General features: G+C 37.6%; 1 protein-coding gene and 1 non-coding gene across 2 annotated transcripts in view; both read right to left on the bottom strand.

Annotated features, from left to right (window-relative positions):
• GTF2B (general transcription factor IIB) overlaps nucleotides 1-14,529 on the bottom strand; it is a 31,096-nt gene that overhangs the window by 9,462 nt on the left and 7,105 nt on the right. Inside the window, exon 3 of the mRNA XM_030866141.3 lies at nucleotides 1,184-1,317. Within this exon, the coding sequence (XP_030722001.1) occupies nucleotides 1,184-1,317 (134 nt within the window). The remainder of the gene's footprint in view (nucleotides 1-1,183; nucleotides 1,318-14,529) is intronic.
• TRNAR-CCU (transfer RNA arginine (anticodon CCU)) lies at nucleotides 4,113-4,185 on the bottom strand. The gene has a single exon. It is a non-coding gene; the product is annotated as a tRNA-Arg (tRNA).

Here is a 14,529-nt window from a genome sequence, read left to right as displayed (position 1 = left end):
CCAGATATCAGAACAGTGTGGGGTGGCACTGGACTAACTAGACCAGGTTAGAGAAAGCATGCAAAGTCCAGAAATATCCCCAAATACATTCAGAAATTTAACATATGACAGATGTACCATCTTAAAAAATTTCTTTGCCATATAGGCATAAACAACTTTCAAAAGAAACAGGAGAACCTAATAGTGGTTACCTGTTCTGACAGGGAAAGGGGGCTGCAACAGAAACAGAGTTTAGGGGTCAAGGGTGAGGAAAAACCACTGTGGTTTTTTTTACATTTTTGTTTTTGAATCATGTATTTCCTATTGAAAAAAATTAAACATTAAAAAAGTCACAGCATTAATTAGTTGCAATCTTAAACATTTAAAACTGTCCTTAGTATACTTTTTTCCAGCCTGTAAAGCTAAAGCAAACACAGAAACCTCCTACTTTAAAATATTTCTGAATATTATAAACTTTTTAAATTAGCCTACACCATTTTTCAAACTTAATATGTAATTTATAGACCATGAAAAAATAATGACCTACTTTTGAATACTTTCTTAAAAATAGACTATGCAGTAATACAGATTCAGTCCTAAAATAGCATACACTTCCTTGATGAGTCCTTTGGAATAATGCCACTACTACTTCCAATTCAGATAACAGAGCAAAAAACAGCCAGGCTGCCAGGAAGATTATGCTCCTGCTTTATATAATAGCAGCAGGTACCATCTATTGAACACATTCTACACACTACATGTGTTATAGATACTTTACATACATTCCCATGTAACCCTCAATATCTCTATAAAGTAGTAGTATTCTCACTTTACTGATGAGGAAAGTAAATTCACCAATATTAGAAAGTAGTCTATACTGAGATCCAATTTATCTTAGGTGGTATCGAGGGAAAAGAGAAAACATTCATATTCAAGGAACATGTCAATATGAACTCAACATACTACACTCAATTTTTTGTGCAAAACTGCTTCATGAAAACAAGGGCCTGTAACTTCAATCTATTGGTCTCCCATTTAAGATGGAAGAAATGCATAAGGCAACCATCATTCACAATAGTAGTACTGGCAAATCTTATTCTCAGATCAAGATTACTCACTGGGGCAGACTGATACTTTTGCGAAGTTCCCAAACAGGTCTTTAGTCAGTCTGCACCTGGTACTTCCTGCCAAATGGATTTATTACCTTGCCAATCATAGTAGACAAATCTCCATCACTCAGAAGAGGATTCTGAGAATCTCCAACTCGAGATGGATCTTTTGTTGCTTTATCATTGCTGAAAGTTCTCCACTCAGATCCTACATCGATAACCCGGTCACCTGAGAATATAAGTGCAAGTCTAAATTGTTTTGTCAAGATGGGATTTATTTAATGCTGCTTAATGCCCAACTCGGCCCTATTATTCCCAGAAAATCTCAACACAAACATCAGGTTTCAGCTTAAGTATCTTGTTTCAGGCATTTGTCCTATAGCATTCCTATTGTGCCAGTCCAATAATAACCCTCTTTAAACATTATGCTATGATTAATCATATTCTAACTCCTGGAACAAAGAATTAGTCAAAATAAGGACAAATAGCAAAATAAAGCTATTCATATGTGATGCAAAGATAAAGTAATATAACCATGAAGAACCAAAATGTGCAACAGGCATGGAAAAAAACAGAAAACACTATTCACAATCGTATTAATACACATAGTTTAACATTTAAAAAATTACAAAGTTTTCATGGGCAATGCTCTGCAAAGATCTAAGCCTAAGGGTATGTTTTAGTAACTATTTGATGAAAAAATATTTTGGGCCAAATAATTCATACAGAATAAACTTTAAGCCTAGAAATCAGTAAGCAAGAAGCCAGACATGGGTAGATCTGATGTAGATTACTGCTTTGGGGGGAATGCTCAATGGCTGGTAACACCTCCAACCACAGACAAGAGTTAACATGAACACATGCATATGCTAGTGATTGTGCCCTTTGTAAATGTTCTCTTTCAATACTGAAAGCCTTATAAAAGGTAGGTACCACTTTTATTGCTACACTAGAAATAAAACTAATTTGCCAAAGATCACACAGCTAAAACTGAAACGTGAATGGGATTCCAAAATCTGTTCTATACTGCATTCGTAAAACATGAGCTTTTCCACCAGCTGTGATAAAACTGAAAGCAGGAACCAGATCATTTTCATCTGTGCCTATACACAACAAACAAAGGAGAAAGGAATGGCAGAAGTAAGTTACCTCAGTAGTTAAAAGTCTGGTATTCGTAGAGAACAAAAGTAGGGATACCAAGGGAGGCGGGTGAATTCGGAGACTGGGATTGATTTATATACACTACTATGTATAAAACAGATAAATGATGAGAACCTACTATATAGCACAGGGAAATCTACTTGGAGCTCTGTGATGACCTAAATGGGAAGGAAATCCAAAAAAGAGGGCATATATGTATACACATGGCTGATTCACTTTGCTGTACAGCAGAAACTGACACAGCAGTGTAAAGCAACTATACTCCAATAAAAAAATAAATAAGGAAGGAATTAAAAAAAAATAAGTCTGGTATTGACAGTCAATTAATATAATGGTTAACAGTGTGGACTCTTGCTGCTTAGCTTTGGACAAATTTCCTCATTTCTGTGCCTTCACTTCCTCAGCTTTACATTTCCCCAATAACCTCATTTTAAAGATTTAAACATTAAATAAGCTCATACAGGTTCAGTACACATGAAGTGCTTAAAAACCAGTTCAAAGTAAGTTGTTTGATATTAGCTATTTATTGCTATAAAAATAATAAGATAATATTCTGACATTTTGACATTCATTCTAAGAAGAGCACCAGTTGTAAAATATTAATCTCCATATTAGACTTTTACAGGATCAATATCAGAGTGCTTTGCTGCAGTACTTGATCAGTAGGATCAGTAGGACAGCAAAGGAGGCAGGGAGAGAACAGAAGGAAGGAACTACATGTAGATTGTGCTAAATCTTCTAAACGTTTTTATATATGGTACGTTAACTAAAATGCTTATAAATAGAGTACAGTGATCTGATCTTAGTGTTATATTTAAGAAAACAGGTAAATACACAACAGAATCATTCATTCCTGATGGTTTGGGGAAAATCTGTTTTTCTCTGAACGCTCAGGTCACTTGGGAATAACCAGATCTCACTTGGACTATCGTGTGTCCCTGTCACTAGGGAACTGGGATAGAGCTAGGATCCCCATTTGTCATACCTTATGCAATAAGAATGACCAAGGAAAGCAGAAGCAGGGAGATCAGTTTAGGCAACTTCTGTGGATCAGAGATTGGGCAGGTGGCCCAAAATAAGGAGAAAAAGTTAAATTGATGGGATGGTCATGATGGATTTCACTGCTTCCTCCTCATAAAAGCAAACATCACTAAACTTGGGAAGCAATTCTAATTACATAAATTAATAATGATTTTTAAAACTTACCTGAAAGAAACATAAAATCTGTAACTGTGCACTGAACTTTACTATAATACTAATAAGCAAGGCCCATGTCTCCAAGAGACCACTCTAAAGAGACTTGACTGTTCTTCCTTTTTACAGAATAGCTGCTTACAAAAAATAGTTACATAAGCAAAACAAAATTACCTGTATTACCAACATCCAAAGACAGCCACTGTAAATATTCTGGCATATATTCTTTCTTTTAATTCATGTGTATATATATATTTTTTGTAAGATTAAAATTATATCATATTGTGCCTATTCCACTACAAGCTCTTTTCACTAAATTTCTATCAAAACACCAAAACAAGATTTTTATTTTTTATTTATTTATTTTTTTTTGCGGTACGCAGGCCTCTCACTGTTGCGGCCTCTCCCATTGCAGAGCACAGGCTCTGGATGCGCAGGCCCAGCGGCTATGGCTCACGGGCCCAGCCGCTCCGCGGCATGTGGGATCTTCCCGGACCGGGGCACGAACCCGTGTCCTCTGCATCGGCAGGCGGACTCTCAACCACTGCGCCACCAGGGAAGGCCCGATTTTTATTTTTTGAAAATATTTATTTTTATTATTTATTTATTTGGCTGTGTCGTGTCTTAGTTGTGGCATGCGGGATCTCAGTTTCGGCATGCGGGATCTAGTTCCCCAACCAGGGATCGAACCTGGGCCCCCTGCATTAGGAGTCCACAGTCTTAACCACTGGACCACCAGGGAAGTCCCCCAAAACAAGATTTTTAGACAAAGTTTAGTCTGTTTAATAGCATCCACTGATCAAAGTGATACCACAGTGTCTCCATGCTTCATGTTTTCAAAGGGAGAAAAGTGAATCCAACTTTCCTAGTCAGTGAAATGAAAACACAAATGTACACAAAACAAAAAACTACTGTGGCCTTCAAATCTACAGTTACTTGAAAAATTTAAGTTAAAAAAAATCAAATGTCATCATTAACTTTTAATATCTTAATTAACACAATGGCTGTATTAAGAGAATATTTTAGGGACTTCCCTGGTGGTGCAGTGGTTAACAATCCTGCTGCCAAAGCAGGGGACACAGGTTTGAGCCCTGCTCTGGGAAGATCTCACATGCCGCGGAGCAACTAAGCCTGTGCGCCACAACTACTGAGCCTGCGCTCTAGAGACCACTAAGCCACAACTACTGAAGCCCGCGCACCTAGAGCCCATGCTACGCAACAAAGAGAAGCAACCTCAATGAGAATCCCGTGCACCACAAGGAAGAGCAGCCCCCCACTCACTGCAACTAGAGAAAGCCCGCACGCAGCAACAAAAACCCAACGCAGCCAAGCAGAAACTTAACACACCATTGCAAAGAAATTATACGCCAATAAAGATGTTAAAAATTTTTTTTAATTAATTTTAAAAAAAGAGAATACTTCATCTTTACTAACTCACATCTTTTAAGTCCTTCTGGGACTCTAAATATGATAAAATATTAGTTAGCCAACATGCTTCACTTCACAGCATTTCCTTTTGGCCCAAAAGTAACTTACCATGAGTTTTTTTTAGTGCTTGCTTTGTACTGCCTCAAAAAAGACAAGCTGGATTAGGGAGAAAATAAATTTTAAAAAAAGCTGGCCTAGGACAGTATAAATAGAAAGACCAGAACTGGGTAGTGATGTAATTTTTCCACATACGTGGGAATGATCTACATGACTCATTCAACAATCTGTGGTTTGTGCTAAGAGCCATTCCCTCTTTTTATATGTTACTGCTCAAAACATAGCATTTGTAAAAAATAAAATTTCCAAAATAACTCAAAAAGCACATCATGAAACTACAACTAGACCACCAGATTAAGTGCATGAGTAACAAGAAATAGGGCAGATCATTCAGAAAAAAAGTCAGAATATATAAAGGATTTTCTTGGAAAACATCTAAATGGTCGCACTTTTAAAAGCTGCTCTGGAAGCAAACTGCATTACAGAATTTTTCAAGGAGTAAGTGTACAAGGCAGCCATACTGTTTGGGCATAATCAACCTTTGACAAGAAGCTGCCTGCCAATTAGCACATGTGCGCATAACACACAACCTCACAAAGCCTTCCACGTTCTAGAAACAGAGAAACACGCCAACTTTCACCAGTTCCTTTCTTAACCACACACTGATTTTTGTAAAATTAACACCAGATAGAAAGTCTATATATAAAGGTTTTTAATAGCCAAAATCATAGCAGGACTGTTATGTACATAATAGCACTACTCCTCCCTCCATCTATAGAGTATGATCTCTAACACTCTGATCAAGTTCCTCATCCAAAAAGGTAAACAGATTCAATATGTACATCTAGGTATTACACACATGCACAGTTCTCAATCCACGTATCAGTGGTGTCTAAAGAGTATTAACTAAGATATTATACTATATTCTACAACGAGTTTCATCTATTTTTTAAAGAAGAAATTGAGAATAATTGCCAAAATCATTCACACCAGTTTAAAACCGTTCAACTACTTTGGCACCTACCCACCTTACGATCTGGCAATTCCACTCCTAAGTATTTGCCTACAAAAATCTCACACAAGAATATGGGACTTCCCTGCTGGTCCAGGGGTTAAGAATCTGCCTTCCAATGCAGGGGACACAGGTTCAATCCCTGGTTGGGCAACTAAGCCCATGAACCTCAACTACTGAGCCTGAGCACCACAACTAGAGAGCCCACGCGCTCTGGAGCCCGAGCACCACAACGAGAGAGAAGCCCACGCGCCACAACGAAGAGCCCGCACGCAGCAACCAAGACCTGACACAGCCAAATAAAATAAATAACTAAATATTTTTTAGAAAGTCTCATACAGGGCTTCCCTGGTGGCGCAGTGGTTAAGAATCCACCTGCCAATGCAGGGGACACGAGTTTGATCCCTGGTCCAGGAAGATCCCACGTGCCGTGGAGCAACTAAGCCCGTGCACCACAACTACTGAGCCTGCACTCTACAGCCCGTGAGCCACAACTACTGAGCCTGCGCTCTAGAGCCCATGAGCCACAACTACTGAAGCCCATGCGCCTAGAGCCCGTGCTCCGCAACAAGAGAAGCCACCACAATGAGAAGCCCCCGCACACCGCAACGAAGACCCAACACAGCCAAAAACAATAAATAAAATGAAATAAAATAAATTTATTAAAATAAAGTCTCATACAAGAATGTGCACAGCAGCATTATTCATATTAGCTAAAAACTGGAAACCCAAATGTCCATCAATGGGAAAACGTAAACAATGGAAAACTCAGCAAGTAAACTACTAATAATGCAGTAACAAGTGCATTTCGAAAACACTATTTTGAGTAAAAAAAAAGTCAGTCACACATAAGAAAAACCAATCATATTATATGATTTTACTTGTAGGAAGTTCAAAAACAGGCAAAACAATTTCTGAGGATAGAAATCAGTACAGGGATTGCTGGGTTGGGTTGGGTTGGAGGTGGGGGGCGAGGTAGAGGTGACTGACTAGAAAAAGGCATAAGGGAACTGCTGAGATGAGGGAAATGGTCTAATCATGTTTTGTTTGTCTGTTTGGTTTTTTTTTTTTTGGCTGCATCGTGAGGCTTGCAGGATCTTAGTTCCCTGACCAGGGATAGAACCCATGCCCCCTGCAGTGGAAGCCCAGAGTCTTAATCACTGGACTGCCAGGAAGTCCCTAAATATCTTGATTAGTGTGTTGGTTACACCAGTATATGCAATGACAAAATTTAAGACCATACATTTGGGATCTTTGAATTTTATTGTCTGCAATTATACCTTAATAAACTAAAAATTAAAATTCACCCCCACCAAAATACTGTTGAATTTGAATTAAACTGTATCAAACCTATACACTTTGGGGGGAGTGACAGAACAATTTTTATCTATCTTCTTGGACAAGGGAGTATACTCTTTCTCAAGGTCTTCTTTCAGATTACATGTATGTCACATTTAGACCTTTTTGTTGTTAAGAATCTCATTTTCTAACTAGTAATTGCTATAGTATTTTATATGCTTATATTCAACCACTTTTAACCAGTGGTTTTAATTCAACCACTTTTATATGCTTATATTCAACCACTGTTATAGTCTATTAATTTTAAACAATTCCCTGGTGGCACAGTGGTTAAGAATCTACCTGCCAATGCAGGGGACACGCGTTCAAGCCCTGGTCCGCAGCAACTAAGCCCATGTGCCACAACTACTGAGCCTGCGCTCTAGAGCCCGCGAGCCACAATTACTGAGCCCAAGTGCCACAACTACTGAAGCCCAGGTGCCTAGAGCCCGTGCTCTGCAACAAGAGAAGCCACCGCAACGAGAAGCCCGTGCACTGCAACGAAAGCCCAACACAACCAAAAATAAATTTTTTTTTAAAAAAGAGAATACTTTATCTTTACTAACTCACATTTTTTAAGTCTCTCTAGAACTCTAAAGATAAAGTATTAGTTAGCCAACATGCTTCATTTCATAACATTTTCCTTTTGGCCCCAAAGTAACTTAGCATGAGTTTCTTTTAGTGTTTGCTTTGTACTGCCTCAAAAAAGACAAGTTGGATTAGGGAGGAAAAAAAAAAAAAAGCTGGCCGAGGATGGTATGAATAGAAAGCCCAGGACTGCTTTCTATGCAGTCCTTATTCAAGTTGATGGAATTCCTACCACTTGAGACATGCCAGTCACCATGCTAGGGAAATAGGTTTCTAATAGTAACATTTCTACTCACATACCATTGGCCAAAGCCAGTCAAGTGGTGATGTTTAACTTCAAACCGAGTGGGGAAATACAATTGCACCATGTGGCCCAAAAGAGAAGAACCAGAAATATCAGGGAATAGTCATCAGTACTGTTCCACATGACAATTAGCAAATAAAACTCAGCTTTGTATTTTTGTGGATTTATGTATAAATTTATTTTAAAAAGATTGTTCTATGACCTCCTTTCTGTGTCACAAGACAAACAGGAATCAGACTTAACTTCATTGTATTCCATCAATAAAATTTTAGGTCCCTTCAAAGTAATGTTTTTACTGGTTGGTTGCTTGCAAATTTTTATTAATAAAACTTTTTAAATGTTAAAAGGATACATTCCCCAGTGGTGCGTGGGAATCTTGATGTGCAACCCTAAGGGTCTTCTGTGAGGAATGTCAAGTTTTCTTCTATTGCACCTTTAATATTTTATCATATTCAGCTGGATCTTCAAGTAGTACCATAGTGGCTATCTTGTCTTTACCACTTTCCAAAATTCACTCTTTATATTCTCAGGTTTGTTTTCTGCTTTACTGATTCGATTTTCTAGAATGTTAAGTCAGCTCATTGCTATCGAAACAGTTTTACTGTGTTTGTCTCCTTGTACTATCTTCTTTATTTCTGACCACTTTTAATAGAAACATTAAGGAAGCTTTATTTCACTGATCACAAAAAGCAGTTATTTTCTATAACTTTTTTCTAGTAAACTGTATCAGAATCAGAATTTTCTGTTAAGTCCATAGGACCACTGTTCGTCTTTACTGTAGTTTGTATTCAAAAGCCTCAGGCTGATGTTTATGCTTATTCATCCTGAAATAAAGAATTATCAATCCAAGTCCAGTGGTGGCAGTGATGTTGGAAAACCTTCCAATCCACCACTGTTAAGTACTCCCAGCCTCTCTGGGTACTCACAAATCCCTGGCAGACAACAGAGAATCCAAACAAAAATAAACTCCCAATATGATTCCAAAAATGTATTAGGAAGGATACAGGTAGGTCTGTAATCAAAGCAAAAACAACAGCAACTTCAACGAGATAGAACTTTCTCAGGTTACCATAGTAAATTGTTTTGGATTAGTGTGACTCCCAGGCTCCTCCTATCTTTTTTGATAAGCCATCTTCATCATGACTTGCATTTTGTAGTGTATGATGGCTGCTGGTAGTTCCCTCCATCATGTCTGCATTCTAGCCAATGGGAAGGAGAAAAAGGGAGAGCACATCCCTTAGGGCAGGATCTAGAATTGCACAAATCTCTTCTACTTTACAGTGCACTCTTAGAACTTAATCAGGTGGCCATAACCAACTGGAAGGGAAGCTGGGAAATAAATACAGTCTAGCTGAGCAGCCACAGGCCCAGTGGATTCTTATTATTAAAGAAAGAGTTGGGTAATAGATACTGGGAAACAACCAACATCTTCTGCTACAAGGAATAATGCCGGAGCAGGGGAGAGAGATAAGAAAGGATGTCCTGTAGAAACAAGGTACTTTGCTTGATAGTATAAAGGAAACAGTACACAAAGACAAATTAAACAGACATTTAACCTTCTTACCAGGCAAGCTATAAATGGTAAATACAACCAAAGATATTCTGTAGTACAGTATTAAAATCATAATGGCTTAAGGTAGCAATTTTAACAAAGGGGAAAACTGCAACATATCAAAAGCAGCCAGTAAGCCAATACTGAAGATAATCTGACTTTCCAACCTGACCTAGACTCAGGATATTTTTGTTTTCTGTTTATTATTGTAAATTAATAAAGAAATTTTTTAAAAAATATTTATTTATTTATTTGGTTGCGTGGGGTCTTAGTTGCAGCAGGCAGGCTCCTTAGTTGTGGCATTTGAACTCTTAGTTGTGACATGCATGTGGGATCTAGTTCCCTGACCAGGGATTGAACCCAGGCCCCCTGCATTGGGAGCGTGGAGTCTTATCCACCATGCCACCAGGGAAGTCCCAATAAAGGAATTTTTAAAAAGGGAATATTAAGAGGAACTGCCCAGAATTTCAGTTCTTTCTGCCATCTTGTAAGCATTTTGGCATACCACCTTTGGTAGAGAATTCAGAAGTCTTAGAACAATATCCCCCAAGCTACTTGTTTTCATAGGCTAGATTTATCTAAAACCATTTAGTTTAAAACTGCAAAAGTTTTCAAAATGTGCTAAGTCAAAAACTTCAATAATCAAAATGTATTATTATTCAAGATGGATAAATCCAAAGCACTGAATTTTTTAATTAAAAAAAATCAAGGTGCTCTGGGAAACTGTTTAAGCCAACACACTGTATTTGTTAAATCTAATGCTAAAAATGAAATGCATCATTAGTTTCCATACCTTCCTCAGTCACCTAACCCTTCCTACCATTCCTTCTCACATTTCAAAGAATCCTGATTTTTAGTCTAGGGTTACTACACATTCTTATCAGAAATCTTGCATTAAAGATAATTTTGAAGGGAACTTTGATCAAGAGATATTTTATAAAGAAATACTATTAATAATATAGTCAGTCTCTAAATCAGTTTATGTTCCCACAATGTAAACTGGGTACCAACCCAAAATGAATTATCCACTAGAAACAAACCATATCATGGTTAATTTCCCAGACCAGCCCATAAAATCCTATTTTATCCATGTTTAGACCATTAAAAAACAATAAAAACAAAAAAAACCCTGTACAAGTCAACAGTGTAACTACCATTAGGAAAACAGTTTGTAAAGGAAAATACATTATAAGTTCCATCCTTGAATATGTGAACAGACCTTGCTTTTCCTGAAATACGGGCAGGTCTGCAGCAAGCAGCAGCAGCAGCAGCAGCAGCATCTAAGCTAAGGAGCCCTGGCTCTGGTAGAAGATGCATCTTAACTTAGTCACAATACATTTAGTCCTTCACATACTAATATTGATACTTTCAGGCCTCCATCTTATGGCACATGTTTCTTTTCCCCTCTACCTGGAATGACTTTCCCTCCATAAACCCTTACTCATTCTAATGATCATGTTTTCAATGTAAATTCAACAGTAATTTCCCTAGGAAGTCACCACTTCCTTCCTACGTGTTCTCACCAAACTTGGAAGATCTGTAATAGAACTTTTACCACTCTTTGTTGTTTTAATTTACCTTCCTCCTTTCCACACAGTAGACAAAGAATTGGTCCAGAGCTTGGTTATAGCATCTCATCTTTCTATCACTCTCCTTGACCAGCACAGTGTTTAATGGAAACATGCAGTACAAAGACCAAAGGCTTTTCAAGTCCAATAAATCTGGATTTAAGTGGCTGTGTCACTAGGTGTAGAATCTTGAGCTAATTACCCAAACACTACAAGCCTCAGTTTCCCTTTCTTTAAAATCAAAAAACTACCTCAGAGTGGTTGTGTTACCCAAGTAAAATTAGTGGTTCTCTGATGCTTAAGAGAAAGTAGCATCTAAATTAAAGATTTCTGAATTAGGTAAAAAAGGCTGTGTCTGAGGGCTTACAAGAGACGACAAAGCAAGAATTTGAAAGTGAATACAAATATTCCTTAATTTTAAAATATAACTTGGCTATAGTAAACTAAAGCTGAATATTTTCCTTTAGGAAACACTGCTAATGCAAATTTAAAGATGGTAATCCGATAATGTTTAAAATACTACAATTGCAGCATTAAATATGCCAGACCCATAACAATCACTAAAACACATTTTGCAATTGACTTGCTAGGAAGAATGGCATCTCAGATTTGGAATCACCCTTTTTTTCTACAAGGTTAAGAAAAAAGGAGTACTTATATCCCTAAAATACGTTTCACTGAAATCTCATACTAAAATTATACTAGGTATTTTATACATTATCTCATTTTATTCTTAACAATTCCTAACAAATCTGAGATGTATGGTACATGTCCTTTGGGGGGGGGTACTTATTTTACACATAAAGAAAGTTAAGCTTGGAGAAATTATGTAACTTAACCTTAGTTACATAACTTATTAAGTAGTAGAGTCAAGTCTAGACTCCAGAGCCATTGACTCCTAGTTACCCTAGGAACTATGGACACACATAGATATCTGTCTTATAGGAATTTGCAGTCTAGGTCTGGAGACATGGGAAATATGAAAGCAAAGATGAGAAGCCTAACTGTACAGAGATCACAAAGAATATGCCAAATTATAAAGTTTACAGGATAGATCTGTGTTTCTTAACATGTTACCAATGTATGACCTGAGCTAGGGTTTCTGGAAGTGGGGCCTGGAATCTTTTAAAACATTTCTCAGCTGATTCTTAATGTACATTCACGTTCATGTCTCAGATTCACTAGTATAAACAATATCCAGAATGAACTTAGGAGGGGAAGGTCAAATCGACTCATTTTTCTCTTTCAAATTCATCTAAACTATTTTCCGGTATTTTCCTTATATTACTTTTTTTTTTTCCTTGCGGTACGCGGGCCTCTCACTGTTGTGGCCTCTCCCGTTGCGGAGCACAGGCTCTGGACGCGCAGGCCCAGTGGCCATGGCTCACGGGCCCAGCTGCTCTGCGGGATGTAGGATCTTCCTGGACCGAGGCACGAACCCGTGTCCCCTGCATCGGCAGGCGGACTCTCAACCACTGCGCCACCAGGGAAGCCCTCCTTATATTACTTTTAAAATCAATGGAAGAATTCCATTTTAAATGCTACACAAAAAGTGGCTTTAAGTAGAAATGATACCACTAGTTCTAAACAACACCTCATTGTGAAATCCTAATTTATAAAAGTCTCGATAACCAATTTCATGTTTTAATAGCTGTTACGACAGCTTACTAACCTTACACTTTGCAGCCTATAAATCATGCCCAAACAATATACAAGGTCAAACTTATGAACAAAGTGATAATCTAAATATGATTATACTGCCACCTAGTGCTCAACTTTTAAAGTGTCATTATCACACAGGATTTGGGGGAAAAAACCCACACAGTGCTGTTACAGCCAACATGGTAGAAATGACAAAGCTTTGCTTTAAAAATTGGCCCTATTTTAGAGATCACTACCAATATCTTAAGGGTCACTGATGAGATATCCAATGACAAATCATAATACTTCATATGTCTAAAATAACAATCTTATAATTCAAATACAAGAGGAAAGTCAATTAAACTATTACATGTTATAAGTAGTACTACAAACAGCTACAAAAAATTGGAAACAACCTAAATTACCTGAGAGACTAAATACTACACAACCATTTAAATACTGGGGAAAAATTAAACAGGACATCAAACATGTAACAAATTGTATTTTCCAAAGATGGCAGCAATAATATTTCCCATCCACATGTTCTTCTGCAACATGACCTTGTCACCCTCACATTGAGGTGGGGCTATTTCTCCTCCCCTTCCAATCTAGGTGGGTCCTAGGGCTGCTTTGACTAATAGAATGCAGAAGTGACCCTGTTCCAAGGCATAGCCCTTAACTACTTGAGTCCAGCTTCCGTTCTCGCTGAAAACACTTGCTCCTGGGATATTTCTCGTAGAAACCAACCACCATGTATGAAATATGACTACTCTAACACAACTATGGAGAAGCTTTAGAGGATGACAAACCTCTGTGGGGAGGTCAAGGAACAGAAAGGCATCAAAATGCAGATGAAGATGCCGTTATGGAAGTGGATCCTCCAGGTCTAGCCAGTGCCAAAACAATGGCCCAGATGAATCCTTCCCAAATTAATGACCAATAAAATTATGAGCAAAATGAAATGGTTGTTATAAGCCACTGAATTTTGAGGTGATCTGTCATGTTACTGAATCAGAAATTGGTTCCTGAAAGTACAATGTTGCTTTCAGAAAGTCCTAAAACACATGGCACTGGTTTTAAGACTGAGTGGTGGGCCTCAAGGAGTCTACCAATGAAGGTTTGAAGGACAGTGAGAAAGGTGTTATTAGAGACTAGAAAAAAGGTATATTATATAAAACATTTTTTGTATTAATTTCATTTAAAAAGATAATAGTAATGGGCTCTCCTACTTGATAACTCAGTTGAGAGGGATAATATATGGCTCTGAAGGTAACAGTTGAGCAGTATCTAGTCTTGGGTTTAAAATTAAGGGGAGTTAGTGACAACAGGCTGCTTTAAGTTTCAAGAACATATTAAATATTAAGTAAGTACAGAGTGGTCCAAAAACAATTCTAAAAGAGTTTGTTTCTAAGGTTGTCTGGTGATTATTTAAATAGAAAGCTATTCAAAATGCTTATTCAATAAATATAATATAAAAACTTTCAGACAATGTAAAATTTCATGGCAAGTACAATCAAACTATGTACACCAAGATTATTTATTAGGAAACACATGATGATGTTGTCTAGATATAAATCTCCATGAACATCAATATCTCA

The sequence above is a fragment of the Globicephala melas genome, chromosome 1, assembly GCF_963455315.2.
Source record: "Globicephala melas chromosome 1, mGloMel1.2, whole genome shotgun sequence".
Taxonomy (NCBI): domain Eukaryota; kingdom Metazoa; phylum Chordata; class Mammalia; order Artiodactyla; family Delphinidae; genus Globicephala; species Globicephala melas.
This window is presented reverse-complemented; position numbering and strand designations above follow the sequence as displayed.